This window comes from Epinephelus fuscoguttatus, linkage group LG8 (assembly GCF_011397635.1).
Source record: "Epinephelus fuscoguttatus linkage group LG8, E.fuscoguttatus.final_Chr_v1".
Classification (NCBI taxonomy): domain Eukaryota; kingdom Metazoa; phylum Chordata; class Actinopteri; order Perciformes; family Serranidae; genus Epinephelus; species Epinephelus fuscoguttatus.
The window spans coordinates 18,243,465-18,269,351 of NC_064759.1; the positions used below are offsets into that span (position 1 = coordinate 18,243,465).

The following is a 25,887-nucleotide window of genomic DNA, read 5'->3' on the forward strand; positions in this document are numbered from 1 at the left end:
CTGTGGAATTATCTTCCACATGAACTACGGTCTGCTAAAACAGTGTTGTCTTTTAAAAGCAAACTAAAAACACATCTTTTTTCGTAAGCTTTTCACTACGTTTTTCAGTGTATTTTTATTTGTTTTCGGAAAATTTTGTTTGTTTTTATCATGTCCTCCTTGTTTTTATATATGTTATACTTTATCATCTTACATGATATTTTATATTTGTTATGTATGATGCATCTTAATTGATTGATTGATTGAATTTTTATTGGTAAAACCAAAAGGATAAAAACACAATAAAGCCTGGAGGCTGGTTTCTATTGTGGTCCTTTGGACATAGAACATATATGGACAGGGAACAAAGACAGTACAACAGCCAATATATATGACAAAGACATTACAATACATCAGCCAATACATAAGACAGACAATACATAGACATCACAGCATAGAGAGAAGACACATTAAGGAATAGCATATCAAAAATACATGATTTAGCTAAACTCTATACTATCATGGCTGATTTGTAGTTAGGATAGATTACTCATCATCCCACTTTTTAGTTTGGTTTTAAAACTTGCTAAGGAACTGGCTAATTTAAAATTTGTAAGTAACCCATTCCACAAGACTGCTGCTGAGTACAGGAACTTATTTTTCCCCATAGAAGTCCTAAAACGCCAAGGCACGAAATCAGTAGAGCTGCCCCTAGTGGAATACCCATGAGTGTCCCCAACCCTTACAAAATAGTCCCACAAATATTTTGGAACTGATTTATTAATGATCCTGTGAACAAGGCACAACTTGAACTGGGTTACTCTCTCCTCTACTCTGAGCCACTTCAGACTGATGAAGTGAGCAGGAAGGAGGTGGGTACTGGGATGGAGTTTGAGTATTACTTTAATGACTTTGTTATGAGAGGTCTGAAGTTTCTTTTTAAGACTCATTGAAATACTAGAGAACCATGATGTACATGCATAGTCAAAATGACATTGAACGAGGGCCCCGGCCAATATTTTGAGGGTAGGTGTATCTAAGGTGTGCAATTCTAGCAAGAAATTTAGTTTTAGAGCTTATCTTTGCTATAGCTTTAAGGGCCATACTCTCCCCTGATAGCCTGTTGTCTAAAGTACAGCCTAGGTAGGTGACAGTTTCCTTGGCTGTTACATCTGTCTCGCCCACTACCATTCTAAACCCAGAAGACTTCTTCAGTTTGGCAGTAGACCCAAAGAGGATTGATTCGGTTTTGCCAAGGTGGAGGGACAATTTGTTGTTAATTAGCCATATACTGATATTGTGTACTAAGTGATTTTTCCACCTCAGATTTATCTTTGTGAGACACAAGAAGAGCTGAGCCATCTGCAGAAAGAAATAAGTTGCAGTCAACAGCTGCCTTCACATTAAGCACATTGAGTTTAGGCTTGTCCTATGAGTTGACTTGACCTGACTGGCTGTAAGATGTCTTCCTGAGCATGATTTGTTAATTGTCATTCCAAATTTTTAAAAAAATACTATTACTTCTTTAATTAGTATTGGCTTTATGAACACATTTTAATGTTATTGTTTGTCATATATTTGTTGTCGTTATAATTATTACTATTATTGTTATTAGTGCTATTATTTCGTACATATCTATTTTGATTATCTTAATTATTGTTAGCAATGCAGTAGCCCTCTGTGTATTGAATCCATGGTGTTCTTTGTTGAATCCTGTTGTAGTTCCGCTAAATATCCAGCAGGTGGCAGAGTAGAGGCGCTATGTTGCCACAGGAAATAGACCCGAACAAAGCGGAAGTAGTGAAAGATAACCTCGCTCATTTTTCTAGCTTCGCCGACGCAATTTGAGGCCGCTTTTGTGTGTCAAACTCACCCATTGTCGTCGCAGCGACGCCGAAACATGGACAGATAGTGTTTGTTTTATTGGGTAAGTCGTCAAGTTAACGCGTAATTTTAGAATGTAGCGTGCGGAATGCCGCGCCGCTAGATTAGCTGCTAATGTTAGCTTGTCAAGCTAAATTCAAAGCTTGATAGCTGCTATTGTTTTTAGCACGTAACGTTGTGTTAGCGTCGGTATTATACACGTTTGCTTTATTCGTTAAAGCTGCACACCTGCTCATAGGCTACTTGTGTGGTCTTATTATTTTATGAATGTGCTGTTACTTTGCTAACTCGGTTCATATTTTCTGTAGATCACATAGCGTTGCTCCACGGCTAAGTTTCTGCATTGGTCTTGTAGCTAATGGCAATAACAGCAGTCATTATTTACACTGCACCATTCAAAGTTACTCGGTTAAAGATTAAAACATCAACACTGCGATGAAATAAAATCGGGAGGCAAAAGCAGAAAATGAAGTAGAGCTATATTAAATGAAATATGAGTGAGTTGAAATAAACCATGTGAGCAGATCATATATTGATCAGGATAAAACAACAGTTAAAAAGTCTGTAGGCAACTTTAAGCATGTTTATCAGCCTATTGCTTCCTTGACACTAACCTGTGTACTTCCTATTCTTCTCAGATTTACGGAGGTGGACATTGAAAAGGTAATCTATCCCATTTGTGCCCATCTTGGACAGTCACACAGGATTCTGACACACACCGGCACAGACACACAACAGCTTTGCCCCCCTTAAAAACTCCCGAGTCCCTCCAGCTTTCCTGTGGCCACCAGCATGGCTAACAGCACCGCAACAGCAGTGAAGGTTGGGACCCCTGGCCCTGCTGGCAGAAGTAGTCCAGAGGGATCTCAGGTCAGTCAGTGTTTTTATTCACCATATCTAAGGACTGGTGGGTTGCTACAGGAGCATCTGTGTTTGGGTAACTTAATACTCATATCTTATAATTTAGATTAAAAGCAGTAACATTTCCCCATCAAATCTGATCTTAAAAGTTGTGTGGGAAAGAAATCACTACTCTAGTACAGTTCCATACTTAATGTGCGTATTGATATATTGCATAGTTTCGATCATAACCCAACTTGTGCAGTTTTCTACCAGACAAACTCTTTACTAATTACAGTCTCTTATAAAGTCACCATTATTTCTTTGGTAAGAATAATTATCCTCAATGTCAGAGCTACCTGTGTGTGGGACAGTCCCACTGTGAAGTTGCTGTATTTATTTCTCCTCTCAAATGTTTAGAAAGGCAAAACATTCATTGTTATTGATCTTTTTTGGAACTGTATTGTGTTTGCATAAAGATGTTTTTCCATTGGTCTCAAGATATCATCGTTCATAAATATCAGTGTCAGACTCATGTTTTACCCTGTAACCATTTTGTGGTTCTGGACTTTAAATCATTAGACTACTGTAGAGAAGACACAATATCAGCACACCTGTTCTCTTATGTATTTATGAGACTGAATACATTTGTTTTCTCTCCAGGTGCTCAGTAAGAAGAAGCTGCAGGACCTGGTGAGAGAGATCGATCCGAATGAGCAGCTGGATGAGGATGTTGAAGAGGTCTGTCAGCGGTTTTAATTAAAATTTTAAATTGATTCTGCACTCAGATTCTTCGGTGTGTAATGAACACCACTTGCATCTTGCAGATTCTCGTTGCTCTATAGCTTTCCTAACCTAGCACTGCCACATCCATCATTTGGAAATCTTATTCTATTGAAAGCCTGGCTGCATGAATAATGGCGTGAGCAGCTGAGAATATGAGAGATTTGTCTAGCAGTTGTGCAATGTTGCTTTCCTTTACTGAGCATGATTAATGGTTTTCGAAACGCCCGTCTCTTCTCAGATGCTGCTACAAATTGCAGATGACTTTATAGAGAGTGTAGTGACAGCAGCCTGTCAACTGGCTCGCCATCGCAAGTCCAACACCTTGGAGGTGAAGGATGTTCAATTACATCTTGGTAAGTTGCTGATGGCTTTTCTGCGGGGCTGTGACACCTAATATTTTCAGAAGGGTGGATTTAGTATGTCTCTGTAGGTCACAGGAAAAACATTGAAAGTATCTGTGATATGGCGGTCAGCCTGTAATCACTGTGGGATAATTGCTTTCAACATCAGAATGATGTCCCAGTATATCATGTCAATGTAAGACAGGAATCATTTCTCAATTTAAAGTGATATCTCATTATTTTTTAGCCATAATCTGAAATTTATGTTCAAATCTGACAGTTACATTTGTTATAATTGAAGGGAGCAGATTTATTGTTTTTGGAATTTTACAGAAACTTCTAACAGTTGGCATCTCAAAGGGACGTCTTCATGGATTCATGATCTGAAGAGAAAACACAGAAACAAAGCTCTTTGAAACTGTTACATCAAAAAAATGTGTGGTCTTGAGTGAAAGTAATTTGCGCTCATTTTCTTGAGCGACTGCAAACAGAGTCAGAAAATGCAAGAGCTCCTGAGACATTTTCAGTTTTATGGTAACACAGCAGCCCAATCACTGGCAGGTACACTGTCATCTCTGCATTGCTGTGTTGAAATTATTTGTATTATAGCCCTGAAAACAATTTGTATGCATTGGCGACAGCTGTGGCTGGAGGCATTAGGTTTTTGGGTTGCCCGTCCCATTCTCTTGAACACGCTATCTCAAGAACGCCCTGAAGGAATTTCATACATCTGGCATAAATGTCAACAAGGACTCAAAGATAACCATCAAGATTTTGATGGTCAAAGGTCACTGTGACCTCAAATAACACATTTCTGGCCATTACTCAAGAATTCACACACTAATTATGACAAAATCTGACACAAATGTCTAACAGGAAAAAATAACTGATGACATTTTATATCCAAGAGGTCAAATGTCTGCTGAAACACTTTTCTGGACATTTTCAAACACCATAACTCTGAGGAACAGAAGGGCAGTTCTTGTTCTGCATTTTCTCTTGTCATGTTTACATATGAGTCCGGACAAACATGTATGTAACTGCAACTCGACTGGTTTGCGGAGGCACACAACGACGAGGCATTAATCCTAGTTTAGACACTGTGCTGACAGCCTGCACCCTGCTCACACTGTGCATTGCTTTTCTTAGAGCGCCAGTGGAACATGTGGATCCCTGGGTATGGATCAGATGAGATCCGGCCGTTTAAGAAGGCCTGCACCACAGAGGCTCATAAACAGGTACGCAACAGAGTGCTTTGTATCTGTCGGATACATTGAAATATTTCAGTATATAAAGGTACATGTATTGAAACTTGACAACTGTTGATAAATCTTGTTTTCATTTCAGAGAATGGCGCTGATCCGCAAGACAACCAAAAAGTAGCAAGACTGTACCAACATGTTCCCATTCTGTGTATTGTCTGTTCTGTTTTTTTTTTTCTTTTTCAGTTGAGATTTTTGAGACTAATGAGGCAAAAAGATGGTTTAGGTGTTTTGTTTTTTCATTAGACATTAGTGTTTCATTGTCATGTCTCCCTAACTTTTGAGGGTTTTGCCAGCACTCACACAATATTGTAATTCTTGTCTCTGGTTCTGTTTTGTTGCCATTAAGCTAAGCCTGGCAAAACTCTGTTCAGTGAATTTTTGTCAATAAACATTTACTGGAATACTTACGTTGGATGATGACCACTGCTGTATCCGGTTTGCCTTTTGATACTCGAAAGCATTTGGATGTGAATACTAAAAATCATGTTTGGTGTTAGCTTGGCAATAATAGATAATAACTGTGGAGTGTGAAGGAGATGATAGCTCCCTTGTTTACCCGCTCAAACAGTGCTGTTGATTAGATTTTTTTTAATAAATAGGTCTATAATAATAAATTCCTACCGTAAGTGTTGGCTACAAACACAGTACATGCTTTGCTTCTGTTAGACATTTATGTGCTGTTGTGTACTGTTACTGATTGTAATAGGTTTTATTATATTAACACATTTCAGCCATCCTTGTCATTTTTAATTTTTACTTTTGTATATTTCAGCAAAATGCATCTAAACAATAGAGGAAATGCTGCCCAGATGTTGATTTTTCACAATGGCAGATTAAAAAGTTAATAAATGACTGATTTGTGTTTTAAAAGAGGACACATTTTGGTGTATGGCATCTATCGCCACTGAACTTAGAGTCAGCCAAGAGTTCGACACACGTAAAAGGTTTTTTTTTTTTTTTTATTGTGAAATCTAGTCACTTTCTGTATATTTTCAGAAAACCAAGGTCACAAACTGGTGTACGGACAACACTTGAACCCATCAGGGATCATCTGGGGGGTCTTTCATCAACAAAATAAATAGTCTGCGTTCTGCTTGCAGAAACACAGGAGACCGTCCATCAGACAGATGGACAGTAATTGCTATGGAAACCACTCACAACATTTCAAAAGAACAATATCCAAAGGCACCCTAGAGTTGTTTCATTTAATTAATTTCAACAACAGCACCTGAAAACAATCACTCACTTTCAGCATGCTGTGCAATTATTAGTGATGCAACAAAAGCCTTTTTCCAGACGACCACTCAGGCCCGAAACATTAATTCACAGAGTCACGGGGGAACGTTTCTAATCTCACCCAGGGCACCCTTAACTGCTGCCAATCATTCACAGAGCGAGAAACATGGACACAAATCATAGATTTACGTGCACAGGAAAAAGAATGTCCTTGTAGTACAATCGTTCCCATCCTTTTTGTGACCCCTCAAAATAAACAAATGCCTACTTAAAGTCCCTTATTACAAGTTATGACCTTTGGTGTGGAAATGATTAGTGAGCAGTTCCTCCTTAACCATCACGCAACCACTCAGATATATCCGAAGACGTCTTGGGGCAGCAGGACCCCAAGTTTGGCGACCACTGTTGAGGTCTTGAGGTCCAAAAACCAATAGGAGAGAAGATGAGTCGTATCCCATCCTTGTAGATTGGATGCAATGGCAAAGTAGTCTCATCTTGAGCCAACAGCTTTGGCCCAATATGTCATCATTACAACCCCTGCCCCTCTGAACTGAGGTAAGCAATGACCTCATCAGTCCACGTTAGTCTGATCAACTGTGGGCCTTGAATCCCACACAGGCATGGAGTAAAGTCCCATAAATATGAAAAGGTATACATACTGCAATAAAATAACACTAACAGTTTAGAATTATGGTAGCAGATTTGTGACTATGGCACAATTTAAACTAGATGTGGATACTTTTATATCTTAGTTTGACCTGTTAGGGGTGGGGGGAAATGGATACAGCATAGTATCGTGTATCAATATTTTATGTATCGATTTTTTTATCACATAAATTATAAATATTCTAAATACAAATTGAACTTTTAGTAGTCTACTAGAATAAGAAAATCAATTCCTTTTTCAGTCCAATAGATACAGATTGCTACAATGAAAATGAAGAGAGATGAACTGACTGAAAACTTTTCAAAGTTTTTCCTTTGAATCACAATATATCTCAATATGTTATCCCAATACTTCAACATTTTTAGAATCGCAATAAAATTGTATTGTGACCTAAGTATCATGATAATATTGTATCGTAGGGCCTCTGGTGATTCCCACCCACCAACATTTGTCACGAAGTACAGCTGTGGCAGATTTGAACATCTTTAGTATTCACGAACCACAGAATTGGACAAACCGAAATTTTGACCTAATAATGGCGCTAAATGAAAAGCAAAGTGACCTTGAACACCTGCAGCAAATTTCACAGCAATCCATCGAATAGCTGTCAAGACATTTCACCAAAAATGTCAACCTGCTGGTGGTGCAAGATGAAAAGCCAGGGGATCACCAAAGTCAGCAGGAAATAATCCTCGAGGGCCGTGGACGTCTCTGCAAAATGTCACTGCAATCCATCTAACAGTATTTAGGTTTTAGAGATATTTCAGATTGAAGTGGTGGGCCAACACTGTCACGCTGCCATCGTAGCTAAATATATAAGTTTCTGAAGTTAAATCTTGTCAGTGTCTTGTACCTACAAAGGCATAACAATTTGTTTTAACCACTATCATAGGTGCAAAAAAGTGGTTTTCATAACAGTAAACTTCCACCACAAATCCAACTCTCCAGGGGCTGGTTTTGTTTTGACAGTAACTTGAGTGCGTGTGGGTGACCACCACCAGTCCGAGGTTTAAGCACAACACTTCTTGTTGTTCTTGGTGCTGGGCTGTGCCTGGCTGGCTCTCTGTAACTGCAGCGCCTGTGGTGCCGTGCACTTGACTCCATCCCAACCCTCTTGCAGCTCTACCTCTCCGCTCAGCAGACCCTGGTAGATCCGACGAGTGAGCAGCTCGAAGGCGTCCTTGACATTCTGACCCGTCTTGGCGGAGACTTCCACATAGGGCATCCCCAGCTGCCCGGCCAGTTTCTCAGCCTCTTCCCGACTCACCACTCTTTCCCCCTCGGCATCTCGGTCACTCTTCTGGCCCACCAGGATGAACAGAACCTTATGCGGCATCACTCGCTCGCATACCTCAGCATGCCACTCCTTAATATGGTCAAAGGAGGCTTGGTTGGTCATGTCAAACACCAGCAGGCCTCCGACAGAGTTGCGGTAATAAGAACGGGTCACTGACCTGAGGAGAGAAGAGAGACACGCAGGGAAAACAGAAAGAGAAAAGGTTTGAATTCCAGCACATGAAAACCACCAAAGCCCTCGCTGGGGTTGTGCAGAGTTCAGACTTTGTCGTATTTCCTGTTCAAGTGAGCAAATAATCAGCTGATTCTCTGCACTGTTTGAGCTGAATTTTTTTTAGATAAGCAGACTGACAGAGTCTGTTCCTTTGTAAGAAATTGATAGCCACTGTGTTTTTATCACCCTAATCATGAAACTGTCAAGAGGCATACGGTTCCCCTGTGAGTCAGCGACTGTTAAAACCAAAGGAAAGGCTTGGTAAACGGTCCTCCCAGCAGCCAGATGGTGAAAACTTACTTCTTCATTACCTCTTTATGAAAACAAACCGGATTTGGCTGAGTTTTAGCTGACTCATGTGGGATTAAGCAGGCTACAGATACCATGCAGAGAGGAGGTAAACACAAACAGGCACAGTTTGCAATTTGTTATGGTTCATTCAACTGGAGAAATGATTTAATGAATTTAGAGACAGAAAGAAACATGTTACTCTGAGTTTTTCTTTTTTTCAATAAATATGCTGAGCACTAAGAATAATTCCTTTTCAAAGATCTGCCTCTTCCACTTTAAGCAGTACACACACTGAATCTCTGTACACACTGCACACCGATCTTGTGAGGGTGACAGGGTGGATACACAGTGATAGCTGAGAGCAAACACTGATGAACAGCTCCGACGCGAATGGAATAACCAGTGATAGTTTATTTAGATAGCGCATTCGCATACACATGAGTCATTCCTTGAATATTTATCATTTGAATTATTTGTTATACTGTCTCGATGTCGTTGTGCTGCAAGGCCTGGTGCATCCTCACCTGAACCTCTCTTGGCCGGCAGTGTCCCAGAACTGCAGCTTGATGCGGACTTCTGGCTCCACCTCCAGGAAGTGAACGTAGAAGTCTACACCCACCGTCTGGTTGATGGACTCCAGGAACAAGTCTTCAGTGTAGCGCTTCAGCAAGGAGGACTTGCCCACTGTGGAGTCCCCCAGCATGATGATCCTGAACTGGTACTGCCACAAAGTCAGGTCCATTGTCGCTGGTAGTGGGAAAAACAAAAAGAGATGATGATGAATACAGCTTGTGGGGATGCAAAAGTGTAGTTGTGGGAAAGTGAAAGAAAATACACTGCAGGAATTATAAACAAGGCTGTAAGTAAGGTTAGGAATGATTGAGGAGGAATATATTGAGTAGCCGAGATGGTTCCAAGGGGGTTGGAGAAAGAGGTTTAAAAAAAGAGATGAAACCTGTAAGGGACTAGCAATCCCACATCAGCTTCCAACAAGTTGCTTCCCTAGCTTTGACGCTCCAAATGTTGTGAAACAGCCGCAGCAGCCACTCCTTATAAATCCCACAAATCAGTCAAGCAGGCTGTGTTTGACAGTCATCCCAGACTGCTGTGCAGTTGAGGGCCGCAACACAAGTCTCTCAGTCTCATTCCCATGGTGGTTGATCAAAATCTCTTCAAAAGCCGGTATGTGCAGGAATCTGTCCCACAAAAGTAGATCCCGGTGGAGCTGCAGCTCTCAGCTGAGTTGCTGATCTTAACTGGCACTGTTGCATGTGTATGAGAGGTGTGGACTTGAAAGTTTGCCTGTTGATACTTGACAAAAGGCGGGGCAGCACAAGGACACGGGGAGGGCTGTTGTGGAATGGGAGGGCCAGATGTGGGAGTAAAGGCAGTTTGATAAGGAAGTAGTGAATGCGTATCAAGGCAAAGCTTGTAGTTTCCCACTGTCACCATCTCTTAACTACATGTCATCTTTAATAATCATAGACAGTGTGGGTGAGTGTGCGCAACTGTTAGCAGCAACCCTTATCACTTTATGATCCTGTCTGTGGAGTGAACACTGCCACCAAAAAGGGGAAGTTGGGAACAATGCAGCTTTATATTCCCTGGGGAAACATTAGGAAAGGCTCAGGATATGTAATTATTTTTTCTACAATAGGTTTGTCGGACGTTTAATGTTATTTTTGTCATGTTTACATGTCTACTTTAATTTCGTCGTGGTTATTTCAGTGTTGAACACAGGTGCCAGTCATTGAAGGCTTAATGTGGTCAGAATGCAAACAGAGAACCAAAAAATAAACATCACTCCCAAACTGAGCTTTTCAAACATGATCATCCCCGGACAGTAATTAAACTACTATTAGCGTGCTATAAGTAATCATGTTCTAGGTCTGTTAAAGGTCTAATGTCGAGGATTTAGTGGTAACTAGTGGTGAGGTTGCAGATTGCAGCCAACTGAGACTTCTCCCATGCGCCTAGCGTCTAGGAGAACTACAGCGGTCGATGCAAAAACGCGAATGGCCCCAACTAGGCCCAGTGTTTGGTTTGTCCATTCTGGGATACTGTAGAACAACATGGCAGCGTCCATAGAGGACCCGTTCCATGTGTGGATTTAAACTTCTCATTCTATGGAGTTGTACACGACATGTCCTTAACCGCCTGGAAAACGCAAGGTCAGGCACTGGGCGATACTCTTGTGCCTACTCTGTGCCAACTTTCAAGGTTGCAGAAGCAGGTTGCGTCTGATGTTGCTAAGCAACCATAACCAGCACCAAGTCTGTACCATAGCCTACTTACATGACATCCTGAGTGCAGAGCTGATCTTCTTTCAAGCGTTATTTGGTAAGTGTGTATCAGGCCAAAAATACTGTCCATCGAACAGACAACAAATGATCAACTTCTTCTCCATATTTACGGAAGAAGGGACAGATAGCTTTCGGCTGCGATTGGCTGTTCCTTGTTATGACAAGCGGTGTGTGCTGCTGCACTCCAAAAGTTGAACTCTGTTTATCTCAAGGCCCAGCTGTCGTACCCTGAAAAATAGGTGCCCAGGAACATGTGCCTGCCGCAACGGCGTTGCTCTAGCGTTTGACACAAGGTGACAAAAACACAACTCTACATTTTAGGTGATTACACACTGATGAAAACATAGCTATGACCAGAGCCAATCTTGCCATGAGATCACTCCAGCTGCCATACAGCGATCCACGATTTAAAGCAAATGTCAGCCAAGGTAAAGTGGGGGGGGTCAATGGCCCCTTCTCTGCTTCTGGCACCCATCCTCAAACTACACATCTGTTAAGTTTTGTGAGCCAGGGACATAAAGTGGGTGGCCAGTGGCCACTTCACTACATCCTATCCCACTACTTCTGGCCTCCTTGCTCAGACCATGCCTATCTTTATAGTTGTGTAGCTGAGATCAAATTGAAGGCCAAGCTTAAGGTTTTGTGACTCTATTTTACAAAGTTGTGACATTATCACGTCGACAAAATCTGTCCACAGAGGGACCAACACCTGGCATAATACTCAAAATGGCTATGGTAGATGCCTCTACAGCAGGTGGCACCAGGACCACATTTCCTCATGATGACACACACAGACTTGCAAGGTGAAAAGAATACCAGTCATCACAACATCGTCCTGGCTGGTAAATATTCCATTTCTGCCAATATGGCCTAAATCCTGCAGACTGGTCTTCCAAATGTTTGCTTACATAATTTGACTAACCTTCTCACATTTTGGGTTTGTTTACATAATTTCAGTAACCTTTTCATATTGCGGGGTGTAATGAGTAGGACAGCCTCTAGGGAATGCTACAGCAGCATTTAGTTATGTATATAAATAAATACACCAGTGTGCTCTCAACACCAAACAACACTGGGAATAGCGCCATCAGTGAAGACAAAGCCTTTCAGTCTCTCATGTGTGCAAATATCAATAAATGTCTTCTATGGTTTTGCCTAAAAACTCATGTGTCTCAGTCGTTGGTAAAAAGCAGAAGTTGCCATCATCCTCAGCTCCACTAGAACAAAGGCCAGATTATCAAGAGGAATAAAAGTATATTTATTCAGAATAAACATCCATATTGCATCACACATGCATCCAAACTTCATAAATATAAAAATACAGCATGTTTTTCGTACATCTGGGTCACCAGATAAATAAAAGGCACTGGCAGCAATGATTTAACTATCATGGTCCACTAAATTTGTCAAGACTCCAAGTGAAAATGCAACTTGGAGGCTTGACGCTTATTTACACTTGGCTGCTACTGATGTTTGGAGATCAAATATTTAGGTTTTTCTTTTAGTTTTAAGTCATCAGTTTTATATGACAAGCTTATTTTTCAGTTAATACTGTTGACTCAAGGGTCACATTAAGGCGGCCGGATTGTCAGATGACTGTGCGTGAGTATCACTCATTTTAGGAAGTTCTGGTACAGATAGTGCAGCAAAGGGCAATGCGGTTCATAACCATGTTTGCTGATGTCAGCAGGCAAACCGGTCTCAAACATAAAAGCCATGCAAGCAGAACTGGTGAGTTCAGGTTTAAGGCATAACAACTTTAAAGTAGTAACACCCCGAAGTGCACAACCATTACGGCTTTCATGAGAAAATTGAAACCCATTGTCCTTGTGAAATCAGCTAATGCCTGAGCAATTCAACCTATAACAAATAACATCATATATATATATATATATCCCACAGTTACCAAAGCACACCATTGTGGTCCAGTTTAATCTCAGACTCGTACGGATTTGCATGCACACCCCATGTAATACAGTACAAGATTATTTGAAACCAGAGTGGCATGTAGCTTACTCACTTTTCTGTAGTAACCCTGAATGACAGTTAAGATATGTAAGACAGTATTAAACCTAAAAGCAGAAACACATAAAACTATAAAAAAAAAACACTAACAGATAAGTCAAAGAGGTAAATCTATCAATGATGTGTCCAGTTTTGTAGTGGTAACTGATGAGGTGAGTGTATTTCGAGAAAGATGGGTAGGTTACCATGAAGGGAGTGAACATACTCTCATACATATTCCTATATCATAGCTTTTTGGCTAATAGGAGGGTATACTGTAAACAGCCAGTAAAAGACCACTGGATGTGTTTGTCATGATACATGGGCAAATTTTGGCAACACAAGACGCAAACAACTGTACGAAATCATAATGTTTGCATACACTGGATTGGATTGATTTACAAGACGGCCGCCTCAAAAAGAAAACTGACTGCACAGACCCTGACTCCAAACCATCCATCTCCTCACAAATATATGATGATGATACGATAGTTTACCATTCATTCCTCACCCCACTCTTTTTTCATTCCTACAAAAAATTCTGCAAAATTCCCCACACACACTTCATCCCAGCTTCTGCTTATTCCAGCAACTCTTCACCCCCCAGAGTTAACAGCAAGACATCCCGCTACCTATAAACATAATATATTCACTACAGTATAAATTACTGTAACAAGACATTGTACCTATCAGTGTTGTAAAAACGATTTTACGGACCAGTTTTTTTTCTGGGCCTTGCATTGATCTGCAGGAGTGTTACACAACCACAACATCTACATGTGCTTTATTCTGGGGACAAAGAGGGGAACCTCAGCTCGCAGATGTCCGTCTCAGGAGAGCTGCTGCCGCTGCGGTCGCTATAAGTGTCCCTGCAATGAAAGATGAATACATAAAATGAGTGTTATAGCAGTGCTGCCTTACAGGGGTTGCTTTATTGTGACTGCATGTGGAATGATGACATAGTGTTACTGTAAACTGACTGTGAGAGAGTAGATTATGACACTGAATAAAAATGCGCTTGTAAATGTCCATTCAGGTTCACAAGTCAACTACATTTGGGTTAATTCAGTGATGCATAAAAATGTCAAACAATTTGTAGTGTAAAGGGTTTAATAAAAACAAAAATGTCTTTACTATATACACGACAGCTAAGGTTGGCCACGTGTACATAAAGTCCCAATCAAATGTAAATGTTTTTAATCAGTCAGCATTAATGTCAGTTCACAGATTAAATATGAACACAGATGCTTTTAAATGTGATTTGATGCCACTGGCTGTGTCGGAGCTTACCGTGGAGAGAGGCGACAGCCCTTGGACACGTAGCCCTGGAGTTTTCCAACAGCAGCCAGCAGGAGACCCAAGTATGGAGGAGAAGGTTTGATGGGCCTCGAGGTGAACTCTGGATGGTACTGCACTCCAACAAAGTAACAATGATCTAAAACAACAAAAGCAGGTGGATTAGCGCAGACATACTAACCTCCACTACATACACCACAGTTAACGCATGACATGGCACGTACTGTATGGCATTTGAGGCAAAGCATGTTGCAGAAACAGTGAATTGGTAAGAGTGAGTCAAAAGGATCAGCCAGGTGAAAACTTTTAGGAGATATACGGCATGTCACAATCATTAGCAGCAACAGCACATGAATGCTTGTTTTCAGTAACACTTTCCACTCACCCTCCAATTCAACGACTTCCATTCGCTCTCCTTCCACATCCTGGCCGACAAACTGAAGGCCCTTTTTTTCAAAGTAGTGTATCAGCTCAGGGTTCACCTACAATAAGCAATGACTCATGGATTCAGTAAAGGTTTCTGAGGTTATTTTATAAACACTAAATGTCCTCAAGTCTCTGCAAAGTGTACAGGCAGAATAACATACTGTACAGCAGGGGCCAGTTAATAAACAAAAATGAATAGTATTTATCAGTTTATATTAAACATGAACCGCCTGCTTTCAACCTTTCAGCATTTGCTGTCCCCACTCATCTTTGCCAAGAAGCAAATTCTGTTGCAGCAGCCCTGCACAGGTCAGCTGTATGCAGGGGCGTTTCTAAGATTTGAGGATATTCAGGGCTTAGCTTGAACCCCTTTTGATGCTTTTTAATGTACCTTATTTACGTTAAATGTACAAAGAAAATCCCAGCGTGAATCAATTTATTGTCATTGTGAATTAGAAAATGGGGGGTTGGCCACCTGGCACCCTAATGTCCTCATGTTTTTGCGTCGTAGTGAGTAATGGAGACAGCACTGTTTGAAACCGGTCCAGTATTGAAAGAGACTGCTGCAGCTGCAAGGTGCAATTTAATCGCTACAAGTAAAAGTGCTAGGTTTTGCCACCGGCAGGCTCTGATTGTTATTTTAAGTGTCTGATAACATTACAGAAAGGACCCTACAGAGAAGTTAAACATTTTTCTTTACCTTTTGCTTCCTCCGGTCTGTTTGTTATTGTGACAAAGCCAGAAAGAGACTTCTCCTTGAGTGATCGCAATAAACGGAACTGATCAGCGAAAGGTAAAGAAAATGCTTCATTTCCTTGACAGGCCTTTTCCATAATGTTGGCAGACACTTAAGAGTAACAATCTGAGCCTGTCTGTTGCAAAAACAAGCTATTTTAATGGACGGAAATTGACAGTGCACAATTGCAGCTGCAGCCTTTTTCAGCAGAGACTCTCTCAGTACTGGACCAAAAATCATTTCACTCCATTAGTCACTTAGAAACTAAAACATGGCAAATTGGGCCAGGTTAAAAAAAAGAACACTATGTTTCTCTTTAAGTTGAGTACCACTGCTGTACTGTATGTGTTTGTTTTGCACTCTGAATCAAAAAGCCTTGCTTTACCTCAAACCTGTGTCTGTGCCTCTCGTCAACATATTCCACATGTCCGTACAGTTTCCCTTGAACAATGAAATATCAGTCATCAGAAACACAGTCACTCACTCTAAAGACCAATAAGCAGACAGTCCACCTTTAATTCGGGGAGCATACATACTCAGTACACTGGTGTTGGATTTGAAAATGGTCCGCCTCTTCCCCAACCTCATAGTTCCCCCCATCTGTCCTGGGTTGTGCTCTGGCATATCAATCACCTGTCGAGATCAAACAGGATGTTAAAGCCATTCCGCTGGAGACTCCGCTGATATGATGTGATATGAGCACAGCAGAAAAAGATAACCTACCACAGGGTGACTGGATTCTGGATTAAATTCTGTGGAGTTGGCATCTGAAAAAGATGAGCAAAACTGATCTGAGCTCACCCTAACTTCTCATCAGGTCTTCGGTCCTTTCATCATTTAACTAGAAACAATAGGAATCAAATAAATGTTTTTAAACAGTGGCCTCGGCTGAACGGTGCAATTACTCACCCTCCCATCCGAGAACGTTGCGGGCAAACTCGCACACTGCCAGCTGCATGCCCAAACATACTCCTGCACAAAACAAGACCAGCAGGATTTTTGCATAATGAGTGTTATTGTAAGGACTCATAAATAAAGTAAGACTGAACAGGATCCCCACTGTGCAAAGCACTTATGTAGCTAACACTACTGTTTAAGCATATGATTATAAAGTACCTATAAAACGTATTCACCTCTACTTGGGACTTTTTCATTTATTATTTTACAACTTTGTATGTTCAAGCAGCTGTAATTAAAGCTTTTTTTTATGATAAACAATTCGTATATGTCAAAGTGGAACAAATTGACATATACGAATTGTTTGAGAAATGTACAAATATATCACACAAATAAACTGATTGCAAAAGTGTTTATGCTGCTCATGTCTGTATTTTTTACATGGGGCAACAATTTCTGCTTTGAAATACTTTGAATCAGTGGGTCTGTAACAACTTTACACACCCAAACACAACATTTCTGTCCTCATTTGTCATTACAAGATTCCTCAAACTATGTGAGGTTGCACAGAGATCCTCATAGTACAGCAATTTTAAAGTTTTGCCACACTTTCTCGATGGGTTTGAGTCCTCGGCTTTGACGTAGCCATCAAATACATGCTTTTCATCCTGTGTAGCTTTGGCTTTATATTTTAAGTTGATGTTTTGCAGGGGGAAAAAAAAAAAAACATTTCATTCTGAGTCACAGCTCTCTGGCAGACTGTGGCAGCTGTTCCTTCAAGATTTCTCTGTATTTATTTTGCCCTTCACAAACCTTCCCAGGCTTATTACACAGAGGCATCCACACAGCATGACGCTGCCGTACAGGCGATAAACTGAACATGCAACGTCTAAATACTGTGGGCTGTACCACTAATGATTCAAGTGTGTCAAAGCAAAGTGTTGGAGTACTTATGCCATCAATTATATTATGTTTTATATTTATAGGTAATATTAATTTAATAAGGTTTCAGTTGTGAAACAATAAAACAGGCTAAGGCAGAAAATAGCTTCCTAGAGACACTGCAGCTATTCATTTTTTATCCAAAATAATGCAAGTAAGAAGCTGCACACCAAAAATCCTTAACATACCTTTCTTGAGGTAAGTTGGGGTAACATTTTTTAAGTCTGCTCTTCATCAGGTTTGCTGTGTTCCTGCTTAACTGTACTGTGTCAAACTGGCGCGGTGCGGTAGGTTCAGAGCAGACAGAATACCTGGCATGTAAACTGATGCAAATAATGTGAAATCAAAGCTCACAAATGTGAGTTTCACCTGTAAACTTTCAGCTGTACAGCGTTATCATCATATGCCCAGGTTAGCACAACAATTGGATTGGAGTGAGTCAGTCACACTACGGGTAGCGCAAATGAAACGCAAGAACTGGAAGAGCGGTTTGCGAGTACCCGGTCAGCTACAACAGCAATGGAGAAAGAGTTGTTTGTAAGACGTGGATGATGTGTCAGTATTGCTCCGCCATTGTGTGCGTATATGATGGAAACACATCAAACATGCAGGATGCCAAATGTTGGGGTACTGATGTTTACATACAGTCACAGAGGAAATAATTCAAACACTTTGCCTTAGTTTTACTTTTTAGTATTATGTGTATTTTGCCATTTTCAAATGTTCAACTTCCATTTCACAGCATAAAGGGACCTGTGTTTGTAATGTTCCTTATTCTATAGTGAGTATAGTTTACCAAAGTTGCAAGAGAGCAAAATGTTACCTCAGTCTCCAGCAAGAGGATTTTGTCTTTGACACTTGAACTACTGTCTATTAAAAATATATGAAAAGAAAACGTATCCTCAGGCACTTTTTTTCCTCTGCTGTACTGAACTCACACTAAACCACGACTCTTAAACAGAGATATGAACCGAACTGTGACTTGTGTAGCGTTACATCCCTAATGAAGGAGAAGGCAGAATTTACAAGAAAGTAGTTTGAATCTCTCTTACCCAGGAATGGCTTGTTTTGTTTCCTTGCCCAGTTAATAGCCTGCATCTTGCCTTCTGTCCCTCTCACACCAAAGCCTCCTGGTACCAACACACCACTGTGGAAGGAAGGAAGGAAGGAAGGAGTGACAGACTTAATTTATTTCATAAATAGTCCAGATTATCTTTGAGACAAACATCACACAATATAAACACCTGTACACAGAGACACATTACTGATAACAGTGTTATGAATTTCTGCGGATCAGTCTGGTGAACTATTTCAATAACAAACTAATGGCTCATAATGTAGGATAATATCTAACATGCCTTTGTTTTGTTTTTGTATTTGCAAAACTTTGAGATACTACATGGCAAAAAACAATCCTTCAAAACCCTGTTTCTGGCCCCCGCTTTAAAAAAAAAAGCTTGTCTCACAAATATACTCCCCCCCCCAGTGCACTGCAGACATAATCTCTACATGAAGATGCAATAAAACACTGTGAATTTCCACAAAGCACAAGTCATTGACCATTTTATGAAGCCGCATAAATGACTGAGCGTGACGGCACTCCACTGCCATCATGTGGCCTACATAATAACCACATGTCACCAGAGTGTGAAACATCCTATTGACAGTTTATCTACTCACTCAGAGCTGCAGAGCTTTTGCCAGGCCTCATGATATTTCACTGGCTCGTCTTGCAGAGTGGTAGTCTCCAGGTCTGCAGAGTCTATGTACTGTAATAATAACAAACAGCATCATTTGGAGGGATATCAACATCACAGCCAACAGGCTGACTACTGTTTAAATATGGTCAATATGAACAAATGTTAGGCTTTATGCCAGTTTTCTGTGACAACAGTTAACACATAAACAGCAAAGCAGGGTTGAAAAACAATCCAGAAATAAATGCACAAAAGATAAAAATGTGAAATATCATACCTTAACCTCTAATCTGTGATTGATGGCGAGGGCTGAGTGCTCCAGGGCCTTGATAACGGAGGTGTAGGAGTCAGCTAACTTAGTGTATTTCCCAACCAGTGCTATGGAGACATGCTCCAAGAGACGGGCAGATCTGAGAAGAGAGGGAGATGATTTACAGTATTGACCTGGTGCAACGTTAAATCATAACGTTACAGCCACTCAAAGAACATTTCCGTGTCCAGCAATGCTACCTCAACACTGTGCTTGAGTGACTGAGGAACATTTGTCTTTTAGTGTTCAACTCTTTTCAATTTAATTCCAGGAAGTGCCTGAGTGATTAAACTGACTGTTCCATAACTGTGACGTAAATGATTTGTGTCTATTTCTTTGGTAGCCTTGAAAAAGTTAGCAGCTATGACAATCCTCCTCACCTGTCAGCCATCTCCTTCCACTTTGACAGCATCTTCCTGGGCCTCGTCACAGTGGGCAAGTCTAGCCGCTGACAGAAGTAGTTCACAACACCCTGGTCCTCCAGCAGCAGAGGCACTCTGTAGACTGAGGCAACATCTTGGACACAGATCACCTGGAAAGAATCACAAAACATGTTATTTCAGTTTATTTCATTGATAAAAAAGGCTGAGCAATGCTGACATAAACTTAAATGTAATTTCCCCCAGATATCTGATCACAAAAAAGTAGGCCTGTCACAACAACTGTGTTTTTATACCGTCCTAGAAATAATTGTGATAAAGGACGATTGTCATTTTAAATGGACTGCAAGTGCACCCTTTCAAAGAGCAATGTATTTTTAATTCTTAAGAATATTCAGACATTGGCGATGGAATATGAAAAAATATTGAACATATTTTTTTAAAAAGTAATTAACACCTGTTAATATATACAAGAAAGTATACATAACATGAATAGCACCTTTACAGGAGTAGCTCAAAATGACTCCAGTTTAAGCACCAGGAACTCCGCTTTTACCACTATAATCCAGTCCGTGTGCTGCAGTCGGCTCCCAGGGATGGATTTATGGAGTGGAGGATGAAATTGTTGGAGGAGAAAACTACAAATGACAGACTTTCTGGTTTGTTGCCAGGGGTTGGCAAGCTAACGACTACCTGCACTGTGCCTCTACGACTCCAAAGGTGCAGGTGCAGGCTACCGCTAAGCCACACTGCATCGACTGTGTCCTCTTTTAAGTGTTGTTTTATTTTTCTTTGGAATCGCACAAGTAGGCGGAAGTAGAGAGATAATAAAAAGGAAGAACCGCTAAACCCAAGTCTTAAAATAGTTGGGAATAACGTACTGTTTGTTCTGACATCATGTTGGCTAAAATGTTGGTGACATTACTATGTTTTTTTGATTTGTGGTGGCTTTTGTGATACTTATTTCATTTTTAAATATTTTAAACAGTGGAAGCTTTAAGTTTTCAAAACACATGCTGGAGTTTTATGTGCAGTCAGTGCCACAAACTCACACACCATCAGAGAACAACATCACTTATCCCTAACTGGCACTAGCATACAGTCAAGCAGCAGTTATACTTTTATATGCACTGTTTATCTCTCAGATTACCAAATACAGTAATACACCACACCCCACCACATCACACCTGCAGATGTTGGGGAGCAGCATGCTGTGCACATGGAGCTCACAGCAAGATTCTATTGAAAAACAAGTCAGTCTACTTCACCTGTGTGGGCTCCACATGACAAAACATGGAGATCTTCTCCTTAACAGCCGTATCTAGTGGTGATGCACAGCGGCACATAATCTAAAAAGAATCAAGTTGTTTATTTTTTATTATGATATACAACAGGACAAGGGTATAGTCTCAAAGGTTCCCAAGTAAACACCATCATAGTTTATTTAAGGTCGGGTTTTATTTGGTTGTGTACACCATGAGATAGATACATAACCAAGATTTACTGGATATAGATTTCTACACGTACAGTGAAAGCAGAGCCATGGCCTGTTTATATCTGGGGTACGGCTCTGATTGCCAAGTTCTAAAAGCAAATTGTAATCTGACTCACCAAATCTGGAGACAGGCCTAGCCCTCTGAGCTCTCGGACACTGTTCTGGGTCGGTTTGGTTTTCTGCTCTCCAGTGCTGCTGGGCTGAGAATAAAAAAGCAAATTCACTTCAAAGTGTGGCAGAGATGTGTTTAAAAAATAAACCAGTGGTGATTTTTACTGTTCTATAGCCTCTTTAGGCCCCTGTCAGGCAGGGAATGTGTTAGCAGCCTGGGGCCGCCTTTTGTAGTTGTTTTCAATGAAGTGAAGCATTTTGCTCGCTGCTTTTGAATTGCTGAGCGCCTCACTTTTTTCTGCCTTATGCACCTTGCATTTTTGCTGGACGGCCCTGAACGTGTCACGTTGAAAAAGGGCCTGATGTCACTGACATTTTTTCCCCACTGTCCAATCAATTCTGTGGTTGCAAGTATTAGCCTGTGTGAAGGTAACATTCTGTCGTCAACTTCATATGTCACCGTGTGCAAGCTGCAAGACATTTCTTACAAACTGTAATTAGGCCCGACAACTGACCGCAGGTTTTCAAACTGTCTGCAACTCATCCTAGAATAACCTAACTGAACAGCATCCAGACAAAGCTCCTGGACCAGATGGTGGTCCTCCCTGTCATTTCTTGTCTTTCTGAGGGTCTCATGTACCCACACTGATCTCAATTTCTCTGTGACTAACATACTTTTTGGGAGTGGCTTCTCACCCTCAATCAGAGCCAGAGCTGCAAAGCCCTGGTGGGAAAATAGGAGCTCTGACTGATCAGGGCAGGCTTCAACATACCTGGCATTTTATAACCTTTTTCAAATTAAACAGAAGTATTACAAGCTATTCAAATAATAAAAGTTAATGCAGATGTAGTGATCCCAATATCTGTGATGAATACATGAAATGTGTGTCCACCAGTAGGCCATACCTGCGGTACCAGGCTGACATGGATGTTGCAGAAGTTCTCCCTCTTCACCTTGAACTGGAACTGTCTGAAAGCCTCAATGAAAGGCATGCTCTCAATGTCACCCACTGTGCCTCCCAGCTGTTGACACAAAACACCTGCTTAGACCACAGAACTGCACCCATGAACACACAGGTTTGATCTCAGCACCTCATATAATACGACACACCCTTGAAAAGTACAGATTGTAATCAGCTTTATTGTGCCCATAATACTGTCAGAGATGGTTTTGATGTATGCCATACGAAAAGTACTGCTGGAGGGGGGGTCATAATTTAACTTCGCTTATGAGAATGTGACATGTTCAGCTGCAAATGTACTAAAGATGATATACTTTTGCAGTACAAGTTGTCAAACATTTTTTTTTAAGGTACAACACTTTGTTTTGTACAGTGCTGCAGAGAGAGCAGGGCGAACAGAGGGGGATAGTTTTACAGACTCTCCTCAACAAATCAATTTTAAAATCCTCTGATTTAGTAGTTTTTCAAAATAATGTTTGTTTTTCTGCTTCGCTAATGGACCCATTTGTGTGAGTTCAGCAATTTCTCCACTTGCTGAATCGTGCCAATATTTTTCATTTGCTTCAGGCAACATGCTTGGTTTCATTTCTGATCGAAAACCTCTTCCATTTCTACTCAACACACAAAAAAAACAGGTCACAAATCACTTAAGAGCTGCCCATGGGAGCTGCTGAAATATATAACACTTTTGACAAAGAGGGCTTTCAGTGTCTTATTGCATTTAGTGCAAAAATCAAGCTTCATTAGCATAAATTCCTCTTTGATGAGAACAGAGACAAGTAGTTGCAAGACAAACTTACCTCTATGACACAAACTTGAGGCTCCACACCATCTTCATCGACTGAGATCTTGGCCTGTTTCATCACCCACTCCTGGATGGCATCTGTGATGTGGGGTACCACTGAAAACAAACAAAAGTCACATAACACCAATTAACAGTGCTCAGTGAACATGCACATGAAGACGAATATAGCTCTTGCCACATTATCTGTTCTATAAACACAGTAGAAAATACAAATGGAAACAAGTGTGCTGCATGTACTGGCACCAAAAATGGGAGTGAAGTATTTAAACAGTTGAGGGGAGCTTCCATGTTTTGGAGAAGGTGCACTCACTCACCCTGTACAGTCTTGCCCAAGTAGTCTCCCCTCCTCTCCTTGTTGATGACTGACTGGTAGATCTTTCCAGTGGTGAGGTTGTTGTCTTTGGTGAGACGGATGTCAAGGAAACGCTCATAGTTTCCCAAGTCTAGATCCACCTCCCCGCCATCATCGAGAACAAAAACTTCCCCTGCACAACACAGATATAATATCCATTTGTCATAGGGTCAGAGAAACAGCAGATCCAAAACTGGTGGAAATGCAATGCTTTGCATGTTGACATAACTATCTAATGTACGAAAACACATGGTGACACCACGCAAGTCAGCTGCTGCCACACCACATCCTGACATATTAACGGCAGAATTTTACCACAATAATAAACAGCAGATGATACACCAGAGACAATACAAGCGACCTTATTTAATGCACTCAATTACTCACCGTGTTCATAAGGTGAAAAGGTGCCAGCATCAATATTGATATACGGGTCGATTTTGATCGCTGTGACACGAAGGCCGCAGGACTTGAGGATTGTTCCAATGCTGCTGGCAATGATGCCCTTACCAATACCAGATATGACACCACCGGTAACCAGGATGTACTTCATAGTGGTATGTGAGACTTAAAAAAAAAAAAAAAAAAAAAAACACACAAAGAAAATGAAACTACAAAGCACTTGCCCAACTTAACCTGTTCCACCACATGTGAGATGGAGAGCTGATGCAACAGAGACAATGGGACTCCCAAGTACATAATGTGGAGATGCTCCATTACTTAAGTAGATTACCGAAATTAAAAGTCTCAATTAGTTATATTTACAGCTGTAATGCAACTACATATATAGAACGTTTTATTGTAACGTTTCGCACTGGATCAAAATTGAAACCTGTGATCTGTTTCACTCCCTTAATTCCTGAATTTTAAACTTTTACTTTTTAAGTCCCCTCCAAGACACATTTTAACCAAATTTAAGATGGATTTTTGGACAAATTGTGTTTTACTGCAAGTAGTGTATGTGTGGTCTTGTGTGGAAGTAAGTGTTATGTAGGAATATGGTAATTAGAGTGAGTTAAATCAATTTACATGTTGCCAGCAGGTTGTAAAATGACAGTATTGTAGTTTTTAAAGATTTGTAACATTAGAAATGTGGACTTCAGGACTCATTTTCACAGAAATAAAATTTAAAATGTATAAAAGTAGATAAAATGTTTTAAGTGTTTAAGATCTCACAAATTCAAATTTAAGACTAATGACTTTGAATGCCTCATTGTTGCAACATTGCATTTAAGATATTTTAAGACTTCTTAAGGACCTGTACACGCCCTGTAAAACTTGTTTCAGCATGGAAAACATTAGACACAGTCAATCTGATGGCTGAAGGAGGGAAGGACTTCCCTAATTGTTTACATCTGGATCCCATATTGTGCTCGCATGTTAACTACACACATCACATAATGTGCAGACGCAATGTGTAGATCTAAAGCAGATCACAACTTATAATTACTGTGAGGGGAACACTGTGTTCAACCGTCAACCGCACGATATGAAATTAAAAGGCGGGAAACAGCAGCCACAGATATGAAGGAGCACCAGAGAGCTTCCTGCGTCACATCAGTGTTGTCAACATAACGCCAAGTCTGAACTAGAAGCACTTGAATACATCGGTATAATAAAAAAAACAAAAAGCTGTCAGACTGGAGTAGCTGGAGCAGTTTGACCTAGTTTAGCTGCTGTTAAACAAAGTACTGAAAGAAGTGGTTCAATATAACACGGTTTGCAACCTGGGTATTATTAAATGTTATTTTTTAAACATTTTAATCAAGGTGAAGTTAATATAACAGTTAATATAACAGCCATCGTGACGTACACAGCTAACGCTACAGTTTAAGCTAGCTAGCAGGTAAGTTAGCGAACAATATTAAAACAACAACGTCAAACTTGACAGCGTTATAAAACTGTTAACTGACTGCGTAGCTAGCACACCGTGAATGACTTTGACACCACACAAACTTACCTGACAGCTGAAAACAAAGACGTCAGCGTTTAGTCTCTGCAACTGCTGTGAATTTAATTAACTCCTCTTCTGTTTACGGAGCATCAGTCTCAACGTCTCTCTAGTGGTGGCAGGAGCACGTGCACAAGACGCTGCTTGATCCACTTGTCCCAGTCGGTACAGTTTGTGTCCTTCCGCGTGTCGTGGGTAAATATATGCCCTGTGCTCAGGCTGACAGGCAGACCTCAGTGTACCGAGGATCCACCAATCAGGTGGAGGTGGGTTGGGTCCTGAGAGGCTGCACTCAGGGCGATATATATTACATGATTTTCACCTTGTGATGTCACATGTACTGGAGAAACTTAAGTATATTTCAAGGTCCATATTAAAAACTCAAAATGTACCAATAAACATATAAAACAATGTTTTTCCT

At 40.6% G+C, this 25,887-nt stretch overlaps 3 protein-coding genes across 5 annotated transcripts; 1 reads left to right on the plus strand and 2 right to left on the minus strand.

Moving 5' to 3' along the window:
• Positions 1-1,736: 1,736 nt before the first annotated feature.
• Positions 1,737-5,502, plus strand: taf12 (TAF12 RNA polymerase II, TATA box binding protein (TBP)-associated factor). The gene is made up of 6 exons (XM_049583265.1): positions 1,737-1,906; positions 2,502-2,733; positions 3,367-3,444; positions 3,728-3,842; positions 4,980-5,068; positions 5,178-5,502. The coding sequence occupies exons 2-6, from the start codon at positions 2,656-2,658 to the stop codon at positions 5,211-5,213; spliced, it is 396 nt and encodes a 131-aa protein (XP_049439222.1). The 5' UTR covers positions 1,737-1,906; positions 2,502-2,655; the 3' UTR covers positions 5,214-5,502.
• Positions 5,503-5,753: 251 nt separating this feature from the next.
• On the minus strand, positions 5,754-10,927 carry rab42b (RAB42, member RAS oncogene family). The gene is made up of 3 exons (XM_049583257.1): positions 9,755-10,927; positions 9,324-9,546; positions 5,754-8,452 (listed from the first exon to the last, which is right to left on the minus strand). The coding sequence occupies exons 2-3, from the start codon at positions 9,539-9,541 to the stop codon at positions 8,008-8,010; spliced, it is 663 nt and encodes a 220-aa protein (XP_049439214.1). The 5' UTR covers positions 9,542-9,546; positions 9,755-10,927; the 3' UTR covers positions 5,754-8,007.
• Positions 10,928-12,336: 1,409 nt separating this feature from the next.
• LOC125892907 (CTP synthase 1-like) lies at positions 12,337-25,664 on the minus strand. Of its 3 annotated transcripts, XM_049583242.1 has the most exons (18): positions 25,476-25,664; positions 23,903-24,082; positions 23,478-23,648; positions 23,159-23,259; positions 22,303-22,419; positions 21,402-21,485; positions 21,059-21,139; positions 19,791-19,942; positions 19,378-19,510; positions 19,084-19,172; positions 18,456-18,550; positions 16,474-16,536; positions 16,288-16,331; positions 16,101-16,197; positions 15,950-16,005; positions 14,788-14,884; positions 14,397-14,541; positions 12,337-13,975 (listed from the first exon to the last, which is right to left on the minus strand). In XM_049583242.1, the coding sequence occupies exons 2-18, from the start codon at positions 24,066-24,068 to the stop codon at positions 13,891-13,893; spliced, it is 1,776 nt and encodes a 591-aa protein (XP_049439199.1). In that variant the 5' UTR covers positions 24,069-24,082; positions 25,476-25,664; the 3' UTR covers positions 12,337-13,890. The 3 variants fall into 3 exon arrangements, with proteins under 3 accessions (XP_049439199.1, XP_049439201.1, XP_049439200.1); XM_049583244.1 differs by lacking the exon at positions 23,903-24,082; XM_049583243.1 differs by lacking the exon at positions 21,059-21,139.
• Between the last annotated feature and the right edge of the window lie 223 nt (positions 25,665-25,887).

Coding starts and splice junctions, on each gene's coding strand:
- taf12 (XM_049583265.1), top strand. CDS start 2,656: ATGGCTAACAGCACCGCAACAGCAGTGAAGGTTGGGACCCCTGGCCCT. Junction 2,734..3,366: donor GTAGTCCAGAGGGATCTCAG/GTCAGTCAGTGT, acceptor TTTTCTCTCCAG/GTGCTCAGTAAGAAGAAGCT. Junction 3,445..3,727: donor TGGATGAGGATGTTGAAGAG/GTCTGTCAGCGG, acceptor GTCTCTTCTCAG/ATGCTGCTACAAATTGCAGA.
- LOC125892907 (XM_049583242.1), bottom strand. CDS start 24,068: ATGAAGTACATCCTGGTTACCGGTGGTGTCATATCTGGTATTGGTAAG. Junction 21,140..21,401: donor TAGGCCTGTCTCCAGATTTG/GTGAGTCAGATT, acceptor GATTCTTTTTAG/ATTATGTGCCGCTGTGCATC. Junction 16,332..16,473: donor CAACGTTCTCGGATGGGAGG/GTGAGTAATTGC, acceptor CATCTTTTTCAG/ATGCCAACTCCACAGAATTT.
- rab42b (XM_049583257.1), bottom strand. CDS start 9,541: ATGGACCTGACTTTGTGGCAGTACCAGTTCAGGATCATCATGCTGGGG. Junction 8,453..9,323: donor GCCGGCCAAGAGAGGTTCAG/GTGAGGATGCAC, acceptor TTCTCTCCTCAG/GTCAGTGACCCGTTCTTATT.